Genomic DNA, 21,689 nt, shown 5'->3' with positions numbered 1-21,689 from the left:
AAATACCACTAACGCAGCCATCATAACCTCTGTCCATGCATCACAAACACAACTAACTTCTTTGTTGCCAACAACCAACTTTACCCATTCTGTCATTACAGTGTTACCGTCTGTGTCTCCTGGTGTAATACCATCTGTAGCAACTTCAGAAGCAACACCAGTTACAGGAAAATCAGCTCCAACATCACCAATGCTGACCTCATCCTTGTTCTCACTGAGCACAGAAAATTCGCCATCTGTGATGGCATTAAGCACGTTAATATCAACACTAGCAAAAAATCACACTGCCCCCAAAATGGCATCAACTTTAAGCCCAATAGTGACACGTACAGCCTTTCCAGTTGTTTCAAGAGATGAGTCTACAACAACTGTGCATACCACTAGTTCATTTCCAGTCCCCAAATCTAGTACAGTTTCAGCTCCCACAACACATGCAACAGGACAATCTGAAACAACACTACTTGACACCAAGAAATCCACAAGCCCAGACATCACTAAAACATCAACTGCATACCCACTGACAATTACAGCAGCTTTGACATCTATTACAGCATCAGCGAAAACAACTAGACTTCTCCCTACACCTGCGGAAAATACTTCTTCTGCTACGCCAGTGTCAACAGCTGCTTTTGCTAATGCGACAACAGTTCTTCCTTTGGAATGCCAGCTCTCCAGAAACCTCTTTATTAAGACAGGTATGAATGTATAGAGGTTCTGTTGTGAAGTATTGCTTTTGATAATGAAAACAATATACATGTCAGGTAGGCTTTGAAAAAAATAGCTTAATAAAAAATAACACAAGGAATCCAGTGAATGACTATAGATAGTCATATTGCATAGTACACAGTAATATATCTCACTCCTGTCCTATCCTATCCATCAATGCCAAGTGTTTAAAAAGTCTGTCTTGCCAGGAAACTGCCTAGTGAGTCGGGAATCAAGCTGTTCTAGGTAGAAAGGGAGCTGTCACAGAAAGCATAGTAACATAAGGTGGTATTCAGCAAAGGTTACCAGCTTTGTAGTATGTTCTTCAGCCCTGCCCCTTCCTAGTATGTATCAGGGTCTTGATCTGAATCACATGAAAAGTGTGCATTCCTTCTCACAAGTTGATCTCAGGGCTGGAAGGTCTTATACTTCCAGATGGGCACTTAGCCATCAGTTCTGACCTTGTGCCAGCCTCTTCTTCTGTAATAATTTTGGAAGGATTGAGCTGAGGCATGGGGCCTGTACCTTATTGTGTGAGCCGCCTAGGAAGGCCATTTTGGCAGTTATAGGCAGCATATAAGTATGTGAATAAATAATAAATAAAGCTGTGAACTCTTAAAGCAGGTATTTTTCTGGATAGTGGTCTCAGGGGGTGATGCTAGTTTTAGACTTAATTGGAACCCTGTAGATAGTGGGACCAACAATAGAAAAGTCCCCTTCCTCTGAGGGCTTGTCCATTTATGGGCTTCTCATGACAAGAAGCGATTTGCTAAAAACTAGAACTTTCATGTGAATATTTTTAAGATTTCCGCTTCTTTTTGTATAGTTTTGCACATGGTCTGTTGGGTAACTTTCTAAATACAGAGCAATGGTAGTTTGAGTTATATCTCACAAAAACTTGTTAATGTTGAGAGCATTTCCTTGTACTGTACAAACTCTTGAACAAATTTGGCATGCCATTCTGTATGTTTTGGTAGCAGCTGTCATGATCTAGTTTTTCTCCCTTCACACATTCAAAGCCATTGCAAAATATTCTTTATTGATCAGGCATTTTCTAGAAGCATAAATAACCAGAAAGAATCTCTGAGCATGCACAGAGCAGTTTGTTAAAACCAATCTAGTATTCACCTCCAGGAACTCTCCTTATAAGCATGCTTGGGCCCCAACCTTTTGAGAGGGGCCTTCTGAAAATGAGCACGCCTCCTCTCTGCTCACTGATTCTTTAACTGGGTCGTTGATGTCATGTCATGGGGTCAAGAGCTGTACCCACCTCTTCTGTCCCTGAGAAACTCCCCTGTTCCAAGTCTCCTGCTAATTTGGTTATTCCCAGAGGATGCTGGCCCACCTGGAAAGTCTGCTCTTGAGACAAGTCTCTCTGTGTCTTTCAGCTCAAAAGGCTCTCTGGGTGGTTAAAAGAAAATAATAATAACGAACTGCTATCACCATCAACAAAAGCAATAAACCTATAAGCTATTCAAACCAATCAATAGAATAATGGCCACAACGAAGTTGTGGAAGAAGCACGGCAGCAGATAAAAGTACAGTGCAACATTAAAGCCTTTCAGCTATTAAAATACCTGGTAAATAAAAAGTTTTTCACCCTGTGCCAGGTGTACCTTGTTTGGGAGTTCATTTCATAGATGGGGTGCCACCACAAAGAAGGCCTTTCTCCTGGTTGCCACCCTCTTTACGTCTGTTAGAGTCGGCTCTTGAGAAGGACCCCAAAATATTACCTTAGGGACCAAATAGGTACATAGGGGAGGAGGCGTTCCTTCAGATAACTTGATCCCAAGCTGTTTAGGGCATTAAATGTTAGCACCAGCCCTTTGAATCGGGTCTGGACTTCTTTCACTAGGATGTCAGAGCATGGGACTTGGAGATAAGTATTTGTGTAGAATACCCAATATGTGGTCAAAAATGTTTTATCAGGACAGTAAATGTATGCCATCAGAAACCCAGTCTTTTGTGTCTTCCTGTCCCATTCATTACTAATGCAGTTTTAATGTCTGGATTTATTTTTACATGCATAGCACAGTGAAGCTAATAATGCATACGTAAATACTTCTATTTTACAATATAGGGATGCTGATTTGCTTTTAACAGTCTGCTTTTCAGATTCTTGTAAGTTAGTATCTCTGAGCCACAAGTGTCAGTAAAGCATTTGTAACGTTAAAATAATTCCCTAATCTATCTCCAGATAATCTTCCCTGAGAAGAGAGGCGTGGTTATTATGACTCATCATTCCTTGTATGCATTTTAAGTAGCAAGTGATTAATGGTCTTTAATTTCCAATAATAGCCTTTTCCCTATTGGTTTTAGTCCTGAGGGTAAGTTCATTTGCAGAATACAACTTCTTCTCAGAGCCCATGTGACCAGTTATTATATTATTGAAAAGAAGTATTAAGAAAATGAGCAGTACATGTTTTTAAACTTACATATAACTTTGCATTCTAGTTTTGTTTCTGAATACAAGAAGATTGGTGCCGAGTGATTCCTTAAAACAGAATGTCACAAAAGGTCTCACCCAGGCATTGAGACAAGCTTTCAACCAAAATGTCAATGCGCAAGTAAGCAAGTTTAGCCTGTGTTTTATAATCAAATTAAGAATGCATGCCAAACTGAAAGAAATTGTGTGTATTTGCACTGCATTGGGAATGTACAGAGTTGCCAGAAACATTTTCATCCACAGACATGAAAAATAACTGTTTGAAACTGCATTTTTCTATTTCAAGCTATTAGAATCTTGACATCTTTGCATACAGATTCCTTGTATATCATGCTATGTCAAAAGTTTGTTTTTTTTTTAATCCTTTATTATTTGTGAAAATGGGGACAACTGATGGAAACATATATGGGTAGAATTTAATCTGTGTGTGCGTTTTCTATTTATGTTGCCAATTGCTAGGATGTTATCCACAGAGAAAAATTAAAATGCATTTAGGGTGTAATGCTTTGCATATTTAGACAGAAAAAGCTCCTAGAACTTCCTCTCTGGAGAAAGCAGTGAGCTGTAGGATGTTTTTGTTCTGTCTAAACATACACAGTATTGCATCTGTATAAAGCAATTATAGTGTAGAATATTGATAATCCAACAACATTTTTGGATTTGCCTTCCTGCCTTCCTTTCTTCCAGAAACTTGCATGCGCGCACTCCATCATCATTATTAGAAATTTAACTGAGTATTTCTAATGTATATCTTAGTTATGACTGAAATGTTTTGTTTACTGTATTTTAATTGCTGTAAACCATCTAGAGAGCCATGTGGCTATTATAAATCTTGAAAATAAATAAAGTGATAGGGATAGCGAACCTGTGGCTCCTTAGACATCTTCTCTGGGTGGATCATAACGGAGTTTCCCAGATCTGAAGTTGGAGTCAGAGCTCCAGCTTTGGAGCTGGAACTCCGTGTTTCATTCTCCCTTCTCTTCTCCTCCATTGCCATGGAAAGAACTGCATGTGCTGGCTTTCCAAGGTGGGGAACGCAGCCTTAGAGTGCAGGTAAAGGGGGTGTTCTGAGGGGCAGGGAAGAGATTTGAGGCTGCTTGGATAAGAGCTATGCTGATGGCAAATGCAGTGGAGCATACTACTGACTCATTGTGGTATTTTGTTAATTTAAGAACTAAAACTGATGTTAAAATGAGAGCCATCATGGTGTAGTGCTTAACATTGCAGGCCCCCACTCAGCCATGGAACTAACTGGGTGACTTTGGGCCAGTCACAAACTCTCAGCTTAACCTACTTCACAGGGTTGTTGTTGTGAGGACAAGACGAGGGGAGGAGAATTATGTAAGCCACCTTGAGGTCCTTGGAAAGAAAAAGGGTAGGATATGAATGTAATGCATAAATACATTATGTTGTCATCTCAACTGAATATTTGAAATAGCACATTCTTCAGTTTGCTTGTTTCTTTTTTTATGGAATCTCTTTCTCACTTTTTCTTTCCTGTGTCTGTATTTGATTTGTGGAGGGTTTTGGTTTTTTTTTAGCTTTTTTAAAGTTTTTTTGGAATGCCAGTATGATGCTGATGGGGTAACAGCCTAAAGCTGTACAGAGAGTTATATGAGCAGATAGTATTTCTATTTGTCATTTATAGTCAGGTTCATGACACTTGAAAAATAATGTTTCTATACTTTAGGTCAAAATGAAGAAAAATGACTTTAATATCAGTTTTAAGTTTATATTCTCTTTCTCTCTTTTAGTATGCCAGTTGCCTGTAGAATTTATTTGTTTGATTTTGGTGCAGTCCAGGACAGAAGCTTTCAGATTAAAAAAAATCTGGGCATTTTGTAGTAATGACCGGCTGTCCTATTGGAAAAATACTGTGCCTTCAAATTGAGAATGTAAACATGATTTCAATGGATTCCAGTTGCTATATATTGTCAGTTACCTTGTGGGGAGATAGCTAGTGTTAGCAAGCCTCAGAGACATCTGAAATAGGGGAACTGGGATCAGTTCTTCCATAGCTTATCAAATCAACCAAGCAGCCCAGTAAAAGCCTGTCAGTGTGTTAAGCTATCCTCTAGTTTGCCTGTCAGATTGGTTTCTGCAAAGTTTAAAATCGCTGCTGGTAGAAAACAACTTTGGCAGAGAAAAAATGGTGGACAGAGATTTGGAGCACATTAATCACTGTCCATCTTAATTACATGGAATGAAAGGTTATCTAGTGTAAGTATGGATAGAGATAGATCCTGAGTGTTAAGAAACTGAAAAGGCATGAGAATGTTAAGAAAATTCTAGGTTTAATTCTAGGAAATGCATATGTTTTATACTGTAATCATAGAAGAAAATAGTGGCGGAACAGCAAAATTACCATGTTTGTCATCCAGATCTAAAAGGCCAAGATCTCTAATTTTAGTAAGGTTGGTTCTTGTAGCTGAGGGAGAGAACAAACAAAGAATGAAAGCCAGCCAGCCAGCCAGCCAGCCTTTATTCAATATCATAAAGGCTTGAGTATGCATATGTGCATAACCAGGCTCAAACAAAATTTTGAACACTTAAGTAACTTAATTCAGGATATTTATTTATTTATTTATTAAATTTCTATCCTTCCCATTTGTCAAAATGGCTCTCTAGGTGGGTTACGGAATATTTATGATCTATTGATGATGTTTGGTGGAGTGCCGAAAATATTTCCAGTCAGTAGAAGCAAAAAAAATGTAGGAAGGTGCTAAAGTTTATTTAACTGGCAAATTATTATTTGCATAAGGTGGGCTTGGGAGAAGTTCTGTGGCTTTCTAAATCGCTGAAGGAACATTAGGAAATATTTGGTTCTGATGAAGCACACAGCTACTCTTGGATCTTAGAAAAAGTCAAGAGTCCATTAAGGGCCACGGAGACTGAAATGCAGCCTCCCCTTTAACATCCTTGGGGAGAGGAACTTGTAGGAGGGCCCCAGTTGCAGATCTTAAACAATGAGCAAGAATATATGGAGTAAGGCACTCCCTAAGCTGCTGTGGTCCCAAACTGTTTAGGGCTTTGTATGTCATAGTTAAAACCTTAAATTCAGCCTGGACAGGAACAGGAAGCCAGTGTAGCCAAAGGAGGGCAGGTGTAATATGTTCATAAGAACTGGTCTGTGTCTGCAGCTGTGCTGCCCTGTTCCGGATCATTTAAAGAGTCTGGACTGTTTTCAAGTGAAGCCTCAGATACAGTGTAATCCAGTGTGCAGATTATCAGCACATGAATTGTTGTTAATGCCTCTTTTAGAGAGGAGTGGTACCTTCCACTTTTAAAACAGTGGCTATTGCACCACTCCTTAAGAAACCTGCCCTGTACCCAGCTGACATGAGCAACTTCCAACCAATTGCCAACATCTCCCTTTTGGGCAAAGTGATCAAGCAAACACATTTCAATCAGGCTTTAAGCCTGGTTTTGCAATAGAAACTGCCAAGGTTGCCCTGTGGGATGACCTCTGCTGGGGGAGACAGGGAGTGCAACCCAGTTGATTCACTTGGACCTCTCAGTGGCTTTCGATACCATTGAGCATGGTATCCTTCTGGAGAGCTTGGCCAGGTTGGGAGCTGGGGGCACTGCCTTGCAGTGGTTCAGCTCCTACCTGTCTCCAGATGGTGGTGCTGGGAGACTATTGTGCTGTGCCGTGGCCTTTGTGTCATGGAACTCCATCTTGCCATGGTCTTCCATGCACTGTTAACATCCTGCTTGGATTACTGTAATATGCCCTATGTGGGGCTGCCTTTGAAAATGATCTGGACCTTGCAACTTGTCCAAAATTGGGCAGCATACCTGCTGAGTAGAACTGGCATTCGTGAGCATATCACGCTGGACCTATGCAGGCTACATTGGCCGCTGTTTGCCATCTGGGCCCAATTCAAAATGCTTACAATAACATATAGAGCCCTAAATGGCTTGGGGCAAGTTAACTGAGGGAGTGCATTTCTCCATAGATACATGCACAGTCACTGTGTTCTTCATCTGAAGCTCTTCTCTGCATTCCTCCCCCTAATGAACTGAGGAGGTTTGCATGGAGAAGAGCTTTTTCAGGTACAGCATCCCAACTTTGGAACTCGATTCTATTGGAGGTCCAGTTGCTGCCTCAGGCACCAACTGAAGACCGTCTTGTTCCACAGTTATTGTAATAGGTGAATTCTTAATTTTCAATGATGTTTCAATCTCAATTCATTGAAATTGACAATTCAATCTGTTACTAAGTGCTGCTGCCAATATTTTTTTAATGCTAGATATTTATGCAACTAAATTTTAATGGCTTTTGTCTTATTTTTGGAGTTTTTATATAGTCTATTATTTTTTCTATTTTTATTTAATTTAATTTTGATAGCTTATGTATGAATTAACTGTTATTGGTCTTTTGTAATTGTGCATTGTCATGTGGTGTTTTGTACTATTTTATGCTGTCTATGGATTTTAATATGACGTAAGCTGCCCAGAGAGCCTACAACTAGTGGGGTGGCTTATAAATTGAATAAATAAATCATTGAATGAATGAATGTGGCAAGACTAGCCTCATCCAAGTAGGAGCATAGTTGGTAAATCAGCCAAAGTTGAAACAAGATGCTACTGGGTCTACCGGGGCAACCAGGGAAAGCTTGGGGTCCAGGAGCATCCCCAAACTATGAACCTTGTCATTTAGCAGAAGTGCAAACCTGTCCAGGAGAGGTTTGCAATCTCCCAATTGAAATGGGGGTTTACTCATTAGCAGTAGTTCTGTCTTATCATGAATATATTGGTTTTCATCCAACCGATTACTGAGTCCTGACACCAATTGAGGGTAGAGATTACCACTCCTGAGTCAGATGAAAATGAGGAGGAGAGCTGAGTGTCATTAGCATATTGATGACAGTCTGTCAGGTAGGAGCAGAGCCAGCGCAATGCGGTGGCTTCAGCTGCCAGCCCAGCAAGCTGGTATGGAAGGATACCATGGTTGATGGTATGAAAAGCTGCTGAGAGGTTGAGGAGAATCAACAGGGTTGCACTTGTTCTGTCTTTTTCCTGGCAAAGGTCATCTCACAGGGCAACCAAAACATTGTCCTGTCATGGAAGCCAAGCTATGGGGTCTTGTTTCTTGCTTGCAGTAGAACGTACATGGTTGTAGCAAGTTTCCTTCCTCAAGGGCATATTAATTGATGTAAACTTCACAATTACAGAACCTAGTGAATAACAAACAGGAACAGCAACAAGTTCTTCTATAGCTAGGCCACAGTCAGTATCATCCATGTAGCTTGGAATACTTTGAGATTTCAGAGGTTTGTAAAGAGGTTGGTGAAATAGCTAAAAGATAGTAATAAGGCTCTGAAATATGCTGCACATGAACAAGGAGAGTTTTCATAGATAGGACAGATTTACTGTGCAATTCAACGCATGTTTAGATGGAAAAGGGGTCCTAAACTCTCCGTTTTTTTCCTTCAAATGATTCTTGCTAGGACATGCTGGAAATTGTACCACCATAAGTTTCCTAAACATATATAGAATTTTATTCTTAGGGGTAATTCAAGTATGAATGGGGGTATTTTGATTTTGAGGTTATTCTTCACCTAGTCTAATAATTTAACCAAACAATCTTCTTCAAAGGTATTTAAAATTTTATGGTCAGGAAAACTGATGTTTGGGAAAGAGAGAAATTGCACCAATAAACATTTGTAGGTTGGAGACTCAGTGGAATACCTGTGTTGCAAACTTAATAGCTTCTGTGGATAACAATTTATAAGACTTGCTATTTAACTAGACAGCAGTGTTATTCATGCAGCTTACTACAAGCTTCTCATTACAGAATTCTAAAGAATCTGAATTGAAATTATTAAAGAAGATGAAGTGTGAAATTTACATTAATTTTTTTGAAATGTGCTTTTTCAGATTGAAATTTTGGAACAATCAAACAATGTGACAGTTGGTTACTATGTAACTCAGGAAAGACTTGTTTTCATACCTGCTGTGGTTATCGAAATGCTAATTGCTTATGGTGTTACTAATGCCACTTCGGATATTAGGCAGTATGTGCCAAATCTTCATTCTGTTGCTGTCTTAGCATTGCCATGGAATCCACTGCCAGCTTACCACTTTCAGCTAAAAACAGGTAAGTCTTTGAGATGGCAAGGCAGTGTATAATCAGCTCAGCCACAAAGTCCAGTGATCAGGAATGGACCCCCCTCCCCCCCACACACATACTTCATTTATGTTATCTGCTTCTTTTAAATCTTTAGTGTAAAAATTCTGACATTTCCATTGGACCCAACAATATTTTGGATGATAAAATAGTTCGGCTTCTTACTTGGTAATAAAGAAATCCAAGCTGTTTCAGTGATTTTTTTGTCAATAAACGTAAGCAAACTTCATTAGTTAGTTAGAGTCTGAAGCAAAAGACATTGTAATTTTACATGTATAACAACAGTTTTTGTTCCATTTTATTATTGTACATATACATTTTTTATCTAACCTTTGCCATAGTTGTTTACAAAGGTTGCCAAAGTGCTTTACAAAGATAAGAAATAAGACAGTATATAAGACATGACACAAAAGGAAAGGGGACTGAGAGGGAGAAGGAAACAGTTTTCTGCAACCTGGTACCCTCCAGGTACTTGCCTGCCATTCCCATTTGTCCCAGCTGTGTTGCCTAACCTACCAAGCCACCTCTTATAGTTGATCATCATTTTTAATTGATTAATTTAGCCAAGTAATCTTTTAAATGTTGTGTTTGACCAAAAGTAGTATTTGACCTTTGTCAAAGCATGCATTGCAGAGATTTTCATCTTCTGCCTCTCATGGGGAAGTTTAGCATGAATGTCTCTTAACATGCTTTGCATACTATTCATGTTGATGAACAGGAATCAATTTCAAGCATTGCTATCCCACCCTTCAGGTGAAAGGGCTCCCAAAGTGACTTACATATCAATAACAGAAGTAAGAGAGCTGCCACATACTTAGGTTTACAATTTAAAAGACCCAACACAAAAAGATCAAGAGATGGGCAGGGAGGAAGGAAACGGTAAATTCAGGCATGGGGTCTTGGGAGGAACAGCTCGGATTGGAGCAGATTGGAACAAGGAGAGGAGGAGCCAAATATACCTGGTCTCTCAGCAGAATTGATGGAATAGCCCTGCCTCTTTCTCTCTGCTGGAGAAGGAATTGATTGAGTCTTCAAATGCTTTTGGGAAACCCATGTTGTCACAACTGCCTTTTTGTAAGGAGTAATATAGGATATGACTAGTCAGTGTATTTCAAAATGTTTCCTGATGACCATTGAGCAAAGCTGTATCTTAGGGATAGACTGCATGATACATTTAATATAGAATGTGCAGTTCCCTATGTGGTTTTTATTTATTCAGAAGTTACCTTGTGGGGCTTCAATTCAGGTAGGGCCTGTAACATGCAGATTGGGTGGGTGGGGATTTGATATGGTAATGACAGCAATGGGAGGGGTGGTTGTGGTTGTTTTAGTGTTATTTTATTATTAAACCATCTCTACCAGCAATGTGACAGAGGCAGAACATTGATGGGAAGGAATAGACTAAATCTCCTTTTTGCATGTGCCACACTTCTAATTTGAACCAATTTAACTGTGTTTTATGTGGAGTAAACAAAAACATTCACAAGAAGCTCCATGTTACATCTTTTACATAATGTGAAGTGTGATCAGGCTGCAAGAGCAGGTAGCCACCTTCTACCAAGGTGCTACATATGAGACCAGAGGTGCTTCAATAAATTGCAGATAATTTACTACATTATTTCACAAGTGATAAGAATTTCTGAGTCAAAGTGGGGCTGGAATTATTATAGATTACTGTACTTGGTGAAAAGTGATTTAATGGCCACAAACCACTTAGCATCACAGGGATGATCTCTCTCTCTCTTTTTTATTGGAAAGAATTCCCTAGTTGGGTACTAACATTTCAATTGCCTGTTACAGATGTGCGTGTTGTGCTTTGTTTATATATTGAAGCATGAAGGTGTTTTGTTTATATATAATGAAGTGTGAAGGTGATAGTATTTGACTTTGCTATGTACATTCCAATAATTTTCTACATAAACTGAGCAAAAAGGGTCTTTAAATTGTTTCGTTTTCTTGAATAGTTTTATGTATTTATGAGTACCTGCTGAAAAAGAAAATGTTCTATCTGATTACCATTTAATTAATGCAACTTACTAGCTAATTTCCTGTGCTAGATTGTGAGAGTCATTTGCAATGTTAACAATCCTGTGCATGATTATTCAGAATAAGTCCTTTTGAGTTCAGTGCAACTTACGCCCAGGTAAGGATTGCAGCATTTGAAAAATAAGAAAGAAAATACATACTATCAACACTGGCTATTCTTCATCTAGAACTGCAGTTTATGGGTCAATCAGACAACATCCAGTCATGCAGATTTGTTCAGACCATGGAACAAAGATTGCAAAAAGCATTTCAGGATGCTGAGAGAAAAGTCTTGAACACCAGTAGCAAGTTAACTGTTCAGGTAAAAGTTCTTATATCATCATCAGAATTGTCTAATAGTTAACTATTATGACAATGTGATAATTCTTTGTTGTGCTCATATTAAATCATGTTATTATCAGTGTAACTGGATGACCAATACAAAAATGTTTTATCTTTGCTATTTGTTAACAGGTCCATGATTCTTAAGGCTGCATTAGCTGTCGTTCTCACATAAAGCCCCTAAAATTGATGATCGGCATGAATCTGCTTTTGACCAAATACTGGTTATATACACTCCGTATAGATTAAGTTGAATTTGTACACAACATATTCCCTGAAAAAGGATACATCTTGCTTACTGAAATTAAGATCTTTTGCTTTTCCTAGAAGTTGAAAAATACAGTAAAAAGTAATGCATTAAATTTATATACATCAAATGTAATCAAAATGTAAGCCCTTCCAGATGTTGCTTTCTGCGCAACAGGAGACATATGTGTAGTAATCTTTTTTGTGTGCATACATGCACATGTGTGCATGTGTATAGACTTAGTAGATCAGGGAGTCATACCAAAATTTCTTTCATTTCAGCCCTAGCAGTTCTTTCATTTGATATACCGCTTACCTTGTACCCAAAGTAATAGTTGCCTCAGATTTGTCCAATATTTCATAATTGAGTGGAAAGTACTAGCAGTGCCTATATGTGTCAAAATGTATTTTTGGAAATTATTATGAATCTCTTCGAACCTTATTACATATCTGGTATGTGTGACTTATATCCTACCAGGTAACACACAGGCTACCAACTGTTTATTATGTAACTTCCCTAGTCTCTGTCCAGGCCGGATGGGAATTATGAGAGTTGCTGTCTAACACATCTGGAGGTCATCACGTTATGAAAGGCTCCATTATATTGTTTCAAGCATTCCCCCTCTGTGTTTGCAGTTCTATACAAACAGTGAAAACAGGAGATTTAAGAGGGCTGTAAAGGTTGCTGTACTTGGTTGGTGTGTTGCATCTGACTTAAAGAAAGTAGACCTGTACTTGGTTGGTGTGTTGCAGTATTTGAAGGCAGTCCAACCCACTTCTGACTCGCATATCAACCCAATCTATACAGGTCTACTTTATTTATGGCTTCTTTTCATCATAGTGGTAATACTTTTTCAATTTAATTTTACAAAATATTTTGTAGAGTCAGTATAGTAGTGATTAAGAGTGCTGGACTGTTGACCTAGAAGAGCAAGATTCTAGTCCCATTCAGCCATGAACTTTGGGCCATCTGTTCTCAGACCAACCTTCCTCACAGGATTGTTGTTGTGGGAATGAAATGGAGCTATCTAAGCCCCCCTGTGTTCCTCACAAGAGGAAAAAGGCCAAGTATAAATGCAATGTAGCAATTCAGTTTTTTAATTCTTAAAAATATTTAGATGATGACCCTGTGGGCAAGGACCTGTATTTTTTCATTTATGTTCAGTGCCTAGTATATTTTAGGCACTTTTTCACATAACAAAGATGAAGAAGAGTAATTCTTGCTCTTTTGCTTTTCCTATGAACATCAAAAAAGATGGAGGCTTTGTCTGCCATAGATATTTGCTGCAGGTCAGTGCAAATTGAATGCACGTGCGTTTGACCTGCATAATCTGCTCCGTAAGCATCTGGGAATCTGTGTGGGCATGGCATTACTTTGTTGAAAATGGCACTGGCTTGAAGACAGGCACATGTCTCCACTTCAGTTTACCACACTTCAGAAATTTGTGTTGATAATAGAAGTCCTGTATATTGAATATCGTGACTCACCTGTGCATGGAATGTGTCATGTCTTTTTAATCTTTCCTACCCATTCCTTTTCCCACTTCTTTATTATTCTATTTAAAGCAGGTTGCAAAACCTCAGGCCTGCAGGCTAAATCTGTGCCCCTGGGACTGCGATGTGGCCCTGCAGCATTTGTCAGAAGGCCAAGCACCCTTTCCTGGCTTCACTCCCTGACCCACAACTAACAATTGTTTGATGGTTTCTTGGCTTTCATAGCAGTTTTTTCGCCTTTCTAAAAGGTTGAAACAAATCTAAGGCTTACTTTCTTGTCAATAAGAACTTTAAGCTAGGATAAACTGGTATGTTAGTTGCACCCCTTTTACCTTGTGTCCTGCACACCACTGAAATGCAGGCCCTGAGAGCTTTTCTGAAAGGAAAGGCAGATCTTTAGCTGAAAGAGGTCCTGCACCTCTGGTTTAAAATATGAAAATTGGAGGGTTACCTCTACCCTTTCCTTATACTTTGTACAGTTGTTAATCTTGTACATTTGATACATGGGGAATAACTATAAAACAGATGGAATCACAGTATGTTCTCATCATTTAAAAAGAGAGCAGCACTTTCTACAATGGTGGAAAATCAGCAATATTTCTGACTTTCCCAGCCCTGGCTTTCCCAGCCCAGGTATATCTGAACAACCCAATATAGTGCTGCTGTGAAGTGCTTCTAAGCTAGGAAGAAGCAGGTGACAGATATGTAAGAAAACTGATTTTACAGCACTTTAGGAGGATGTAAGGCAGATATATCCTTTATTTTTGTCCAAAAAAGAACTCCTGGTTTGTCAAGGGTGAGATGAGGAAGATACCTTTTATCCCAGCACGACCCTTTGGTGGGAGGTGTAGAAAAGACCTACAGATCCAGACAGATTAGTGAAACACTGTCTCATGTAATGCAAGCTGTCCCTGGAACATAATTTTTCTTCCCCTTCCTGTCTATGTTCTGTAACGAAGGTGAACAGTCTAGCCAAGGAATTAAAACACCCACAAGCATGTGCGTTTTACAATGACGGCATGATTAACATTCTCCTTTTGTCATTTGCACTAATGTGATAATATGTGCAAGAAGCAGAAAGCCAAGATGAAGCTATCTACTGTTTCTTTACTTGGGTTTTGTTTCAGATTCTGAATACAGCAAATGTTTCTCAGGCTGTCACTTTGTTTTATGTGGTGAGAAATGAAAGCACAGTATTGAATGGCACAGTATCAAGCAACCTTCTTAACCATCTTTCAGCTGAACTGGTGGGATTCTATCTCACCTACCCACCTCTGACCATTGCTGAAGGTAAGCCTTCAAGATGACGACATTTGTTGTATTCTTTCAGTGCTTGCTAGTTATTCATGGTTGCTATGTTGCTTAACTAAAATGGTAAGTGCCTGGCAAATTAATAAGAGACCATAGGCTCAGTCTTCAGAGATACTCAACCACGGTTCTGATGGTTGTACTTCAGGATTTGTGCCATTGGTCAGACTGAATTTTGTGTTGAATTGTGGGTATGTTTGAGGCAGTGGGGGTTGTGATCATTTGGTGTTACTTGCCAGGCAAAGTTATTGTCAACTGAAGGAGGGGCAATTTCAGTGATCCCCCCCCCCCAAGCCTTCCATGCTCTCCCAAATTTATTCCAGATGATTGGAGGACCTTTTCAAACAGTGTGACAGCAGCGTGGAGAGCTACAGGGGGAGAGGTTGAATACTGTCACCCCCTCTAGTGTGTTGACTAAAGCCTTTGCTGGATCAAAGAGCAGAGCAGTACCTGTTGAATTCAACTTCCTGCTTTACAATGTGGTTTGTGAAAACAGCTTGAGGATGAGCCAAGTTAAGCCCTGCTGACTCCTGTTTTGTCTTTTGAATAACTATGTTTCCAAGCATACAATTTGAAATGGTACTGTGTCTCATCCTTGCTTTGGCTGCCTCTATGTTTCCAGTACCAATTCAAGGTGCTGGTTTTAACATATACAGCCTTACATGGCTTGGGATCTCAGTACCTGTCAGAGCACCTCTCCCAACCAGGATCTACTCAGACACTACTTCCAACCTTTGGAGCTTTCCTCCAAGTGGCAATGTAGAAAGAAGCATGGAGCGTGGCAAAAAGGGGGAAGGCTTTCTTGGTGGTGGCCCCCCATCTATGGCTCAACCTCCCCACTCCCCATATCTCATTTTTGGTACTAGTTAATATGTCCCACTTTTCTGAGGCATTTAAAGACTGACTTGGCCACTGACTTGGCTTGAGGGGGATCATCAGGTTTCTAACAGAGTCATTCTTTGGATATTATTTGCTATTGCTTGTTTTTATCATTAATTTTAACCTATTTTAAAATTTCAAATTATTTTTCTGATTTTATTGTATTTTCTGGTATTTTTATTTTTGATATTTTATTTTTATTTTAAGATTCCATATTGTATTTTTATGGACTGTTGCCAGCTTTGGCTATGGGGTAATACAGAAATGAAATAAGTCATCATCATCATCCTAGATAACTCCACATGCTGTTAAAAAGATATATTGTGAAGCAAATGTTAGATCACTTTTTGAACACTTTCCATTCATGATCCTGCTTTGATTTCTTTTTCCTCATTGGGTAGCAGTTATATCAAACTTTCCTTTTAAAGTTCTTCTATGCGTAACTGCAAACTGGTCTTTTCCTTCCTATACCCAGAACAAGGGGTTGATGGATATGTATGGATAGTTTCCCATGCTTAATTTGTGAAATCAGAAATCCTAAAAAGCTGCTTTCATTCTATATATACTAATCTTCATGTCCTGCTCTGTAAAACACTAAGCCTGTCTGCAGTTATTTAGTAATGAGCAGAAATCTGACTTACTGGCCAGTCTAGAGGCATAAGGAAAGCAATTCTAAGTGTTGGGACTTCGGTATTGTAATATCTTGCATACTGGTCAGCAGTTTCAGGAGACCTATCTTAAAATGTGAGCATGCATCATGATCTTCCCAAGGAAAACCCATTCTTCTCCTAGCTGTGATATGCAAAATTGCTAAATGGCCTGGAGCCATTGTGTTACATCTCCCTGCTCCTGCTTCATGGTCCGAACAGCAGCACCTGGAGACTTGAAACTTGCTGTGGCACAATTGGATGGCATACAAATGTTTTAAACAAACAAACAAACATAGCGACTCACCCAGTGAAACACCCCTGCTGATTTTTGTGACAACCTGCAGTCTTCATTTAAATCGTTTCTTTAAGCTCTTGATGCATTCATAGCACATGGAATGCTCAGTGGTTCCTCACCCTGAGAACTTTTTTGTTTTTCATGTCAGGGTTTACTGAGCCTTAGAGAGTCTGGAGCGAAGAGCCAAGGTTAAAAGAGCTGGGTCATGTTTAGTGTTTCATCTTGCAAAAAATAAGTGTGGCTTTGGTCAGGAATCTTTTGCATTTTGATGAGCCATGAAAAGGTTTCATTTACATGGACTGTTGAATTTTCATGGTGCCTGATCTTCAGGGTGAAATTTGCCCTTTTGATGACAGATTTATTTATTTAAGTCAAATGAACTGGATTTATTGTTGTGATTTAAAGAAAAAAAGAATAAAAACTTGCTTCTGTTTTGTATTGTTAGTAATAAGGTTAATGTATGACAAAACAGTCAGGCTGTAGATTTGAAGGGATGGTACTGCTGATGTAGCTGGAGCCATTCAAGGCTGTCAGTGGATACTAGACTTAGCAATGGATTTATGCTATGGATACTAGACTTATGCTAATGGATTTATGATACCTCCAGTATCAGAGGAACTGTGCTTTGAAACTCTAGTTGGGGAAGATGAACAGGAAGGTCTTTGTCTTAGAGGTTTCCCACAGGGAGTTGCCTGGCCGCTTTGGGGATAGAATATTTTTCTAAATGTACTTCTGGTCTGATTTAGCATGGTTCTTATATTCTTAGGTTGGAGCTGCAGCTGCTTTTGCAGCTGCATACTTCTGGAAATATGATCTATTTAGACAACTAGGTATTATGAAGTAAATTAATATAGTGATTCAAATTGTATTGGATGCCCCTTCACTTCAGACTGTGCAGATATATACAACTAATAAGAACAAGCAAAGAACATTGAATCATGAGGTGTGAATTCATGACCATCCTTGAAAGAGAATGCTGGAAACATTACTGAGGAAAATGTAGGCCAAATATTTTTCATAGAGGCAGAAGGTCATGCAAATGACTCCATTTTGTCAGCCTAAATTCCTTCTTTGTATCAGTCTGAAATGAGAGAACAATAAATTGAAGCAACCATATTCTTTGAATTAAGTTGTGATGTCCCTCTGCTTAGAATTATAAAAATGGCTTGGGAAATTTAAGGTAAGTTGGGTATTTGATTTTTATGGAGTTAATTTTTTTTTCTTCCCTTTTATTTCAAAGCTTTGGAATATCCAAATCTTGATACGTCAGAAGCAACTAGAGACTATTGGGTGATTACAGGTAAAAGTTTGCGTTTTTAAAGATATGTTTTTTCAACTGACTGATTCACCTTGCTTGTGAGTACTCTTCCCATTTCTACCAGTTTGTGAACTTGGCCAGTAGAATGTTCAGTGGCTTGTGATTTCTGCAACTGTTGGTCAAACTATTGTTTAAGGATATTTTTTTCTTTTTAGAATTTTAAAAAGTGTGAGTCCCAACTGCAAGAATAGAATGATCAGGATCTAGAAACTTAGAAGTTCTTTTGTTTTTAATGTAAGGTGCTGTAATGCTAAGGTGCTTCATTTTTATTGTTTACCATCCAGGGAGCTTTGGCTGCTGGGCAAAATATAAATATAATTAGGAATAAATAAATGTCTACTTTTTTCTGTCTTACAACAAATATATACTTTTTTCTGCCTTTGTCTCCTTGGATTGCCTATTCCTGAACATTTTGTGTGTTCTTTCCTCTGCTTTGGGATTTTTAAATAGTTCCTGTGGAAATACTACACTTGCCACCTGTGGTAAAATATGCTCATGTAGTCTATTGTCTGGGCTCACCTAATTTATGAGTAGTTCATGGTTAGTGTGTATACTAATAGCAGTATCAATTTGTAGCATTTTTTAAATTTGAAGCTTTTGTATAAGAAGTTGCTTTGACTTGATAGTCCTTTTGTAGTTCAAGTGGATCACTTGCTCTTAATGTGGTTTGTTGGTTGTTGCCTCCTTAAAAGATCTAATTTTTGGGAGATGAGTAGTTTTGTGTGGATCAATTTTCACCTCACTATCAGCCAGCCTTAAAGTAAGCTTTGGTGATCTCTCTGCTCAATAACCAAATGATCAGGCCTTTATTGCACAACCCTAGCAGCCTACTCTGCTAATGAGCACAAGTGAGCTTTTTAGTAGAGTACAGTTTATTTTGTAGATTTTTTTCACCTTTGGGAAGATTTCTGCATATTTTACTTTTTCTCAACTCTGGCTAGATTTGGGCAAATTTAAGTTTATTTAATCCATTGTACCAGGTTTGCATATGATGACAAATGAGTCTGAAAACAAAGCAGCAGCCAGTCATGGGTTATTAGGATAGTGTCAGGATCCAGGGTCAAGACACGGGCAGCAGGGGACAAGAGGCATCAGGATCAGGGCAACAGAGCTTGAGGTGGGACAAAGTCAAGGTCCAAAAGCAAGATTTAATGGCAAGCTCAAGTCACAGTCACAGGGCAGGGTCAGGAACCAGAAGTATGTATCTGGACAGAACAGTAATGTGATCGTGAGCAAGCCAAGGATCAAGAACAGGAAGACAGATAGGGTACAGGTAGCTTGAGGAAGGATTTATGGCAAGGCAAGATAAAGGGGTCAGGCAAGACACAGGAGCTAAATTATTGCTAGCAGGCAAACCTGTGCTCCCTGTGGGAACACAACAATGCAGGATACATCAGGAGCCAAACGTAGCAAGTGTCAGGCAAGGTGCAGGCACTGAACCACACCACAGCCAGCAAGAAGACCTGTGTTACTGAGGTGAAGCAGTGAGGCAAGTTATAGGCCGGGCAAAAAGCAAGCAAATGGAAAAACCTACATGGCTGAGGCTGCTTCTGGAAGGAAGAATTTGCTCTTGTATAACTCTTCCCCCAGGGCTTCCAGCTGGCACTCTTTAGGAGACTGAGCTTCAGCAGGACCTGGGTTCCTGCAAAAACTGTGGTAGTTGTTCCGGTGCTGGCCACCAGAACAGCCTGGATCCCGACAGGTAGCTTGTGCATGGTTAACAAACCATGTTGAGGAAACTGTACCAGGTGTAGATGTCATGTCAAGTGACCCTGAAACAAAGAAGGCTCACAATATGCTGTGGGTTGTCATCTTGTATGAACTAAATTAGAAGACGAACTATCCAAATGTTAGAATCAAACTATCAGAGATTCTGTTTGCATGATCAGGGAGGGAAAATAAGCTGCAGTGGTTTATTTGCCATGCCTGTGCAAATTAATAATGAGCTGCCTCATTAGCATAACTACTTTCACCAGTTGCAGCTTGTTGTTACATTTGAACCCAAGGAGGATGGATGGCTGGAATAGTTTACAAACTGTGAGGGCCAGGCCTTGGACAGCAGTGAGGAGGGGCAGAATGCCAGGTCCAGGATATGAGCTTGAGCTGAGTCCGGAGCTCACTATGGGAGGGGGAGAGAGGGAGGGAGTGGGGGGGGGGAGAGAGATCCAACGTTAGTTTATTGGAGAGACATTGATGCGAGGGTTGTAGCAGGCTAGAGCAAGGCAGGGCCTACTCAGAGGGAAGACAGGAAGAGCAGGAAGAGTGCTGGCTGGAGTGAGGCAAGAACAGACTTGGATAAGGCAGGAACAAATAGGAGCAGGGCTGGAACAAGGCATAGTGGAGCAGGGGGCAGAGCACAAGAAGTCACCAGGACACTTGTGTTGCTGTGGCAACGAGCAGCAGTGCAGGGAGGCCTTCTGTGCTGGTCTTCAGGGTCTCCAGCTGCACTGCATAACTGCTCCACAGGTGCCCCTTGCAAGTGCCCACAAAGGCACCCCTGGTTCTGTGAGCACTTGCAGAGTTAGTCAGGCCCTCATCCTGACACAAACCATCTTGAGATCCGTAGCTTGTTCTAGGGGTATCCGGGTATCAGAAACCCACCCTAGCAGTATTAGTTGCCACAACAAGGGTTGGCATTTTTGGCCACTGTCATTTGCTTTCCCACTTGCCAGTTCTGCTTTCTTGACAGTGGTAGGAGATTGGGAATTGGGTGTTGTGGGGCAAGAAGAGAAGAGCTGCCTCCTCCTGGGCTCAGAAGCCCAGTGCAAGGTGACAGAAGCTGCAGCTGAGCAGCAGGAAGGTTGCTAGCGTTTCTTCCCTGCTACACAACTGTGATATACCACAGCTCAGCAGTCAAGAGGCCAAGCTGAATGCACTGCCCTGGCCTACAGTCTCCACTCCCCCACCACTGCATATGGGTGCATCACCCAAGGATGGGAAGGTGAACTTTGTCGTACACACCTCCAGACTGGGGTCTGGGGGGTGGGGTGGATCAAGCACTGGTGCCACCTGCCTTGTGCACCTGCTCTGAAGGGATGCCTCCAACCCTACTTCCTCTTTTTACCCCTACAGAGAAGGGAGAGCAGCAGAAACAGTGCAGCTTGGAAAGGTGTTATGGCAGAAGCACTGGTGTGGTAGGGATGAGCAACATGCAATAATTTAGAAAGGCAGCACTGGGTGGTTCACGCCCCTTCCTTGCCTGCTGGAACTGGGGTTCAGGGAAGTACCAGCTTTGCTAAGTGACAAAAGGACTGGAGATGCCTCCTTCCCTCTTCCCCACTCCGTGCAGCTTGAGAAGGGGGTGTTGGGGGTGCAAAGCCACTGCACTTGCCTTTCTGTCAAGGAAGGCAAGCAGATGATCTTGTTCCCATCGGTGGCCACTGCTGCAGCAAGGAAGTGAGACCACGTGGCTGGTTTTCCCCTTCATGAATGGGATATGAGGAGGAAATATGCTGCCAAACATGCTCCAGGGTCCTGGGTCCCTGGGTTTCCTCAGGTTCTGTTTTGCCAGAGGGAGAACTACTTCCACCAGTATCATGAGGAGCCCAGGAGAAACTGCTAGCAGCCATGTTTTGCCAGCTGTCATCAGTTAGAGCCCTTTAGCCAGAGCAGCAACTATTTTTAATGTTCTGGCCAAGGTACTCTTTCATTTTTTGCTTTGACTAGCTGTCTAGGATTGGACAACATGTTAACCCACAGTGATTAAGCATGACACGTGAACCCAGCCTGTATTTTAATAGTCAAGAAAGGCAATATTTATTATTTATTTGATTTCTATCCTGCTGTTTCTTATGAATGCAAACTGGCTTATATCATTCTCCTCCTGCTGCTCTCTCAATCTTATCCCC

General features: G+C 40.3%; 1 protein-coding gene across 1 annotated transcript in view; it reads left to right on the top strand.

The window, feature by feature from the left end:
* The window catches only part of KIAA1549L (KIAA1549 like), a 119,629-nt gene that overhangs the window by 18,007 nt on the left and 79,933 nt on the right, over window positions 1–21,689 (top strand). The window contains exons 3-8 of the mRNA XM_044425840.1: window positions 102–695; window positions 3,160–3,272; window positions 9,035–9,254; window positions 11,498–11,631; window positions 14,519–14,681; window positions 17,764–17,823. Coding sequence (XP_044281775.1) covers window positions 102–695; window positions 3,160–3,272; window positions 9,035–9,254; window positions 11,498–11,631; window positions 14,519–14,681; window positions 17,764–17,823 — 1,284 coding nt within the window. The remainder of the gene's footprint in view (window positions 1–101; window positions 696–3,159; window positions 3,273–9,034; window positions 9,255–11,497; window positions 11,632–14,518; window positions 14,682–17,763; window positions 17,824–21,689) is intronic.

This window comes from Varanus komodoensis, unplaced genomic scaffold (genome assembly GCF_004798865.1).
Source record: "Varanus komodoensis strain SLA01 unplaced genomic scaffold, ASM479886v1 scaffold16, whole genome shotgun sequence".
Taxonomy (NCBI): Eukaryota; Metazoa; Chordata; class Lepidosauria; order Squamata; family Varanidae; genus Varanus; species Varanus komodoensis.
The sequence above is the reverse complement of the archived record's forward strand: the minus strand, read 5'-3'. Positions and strand labels throughout refer to the sequence as shown.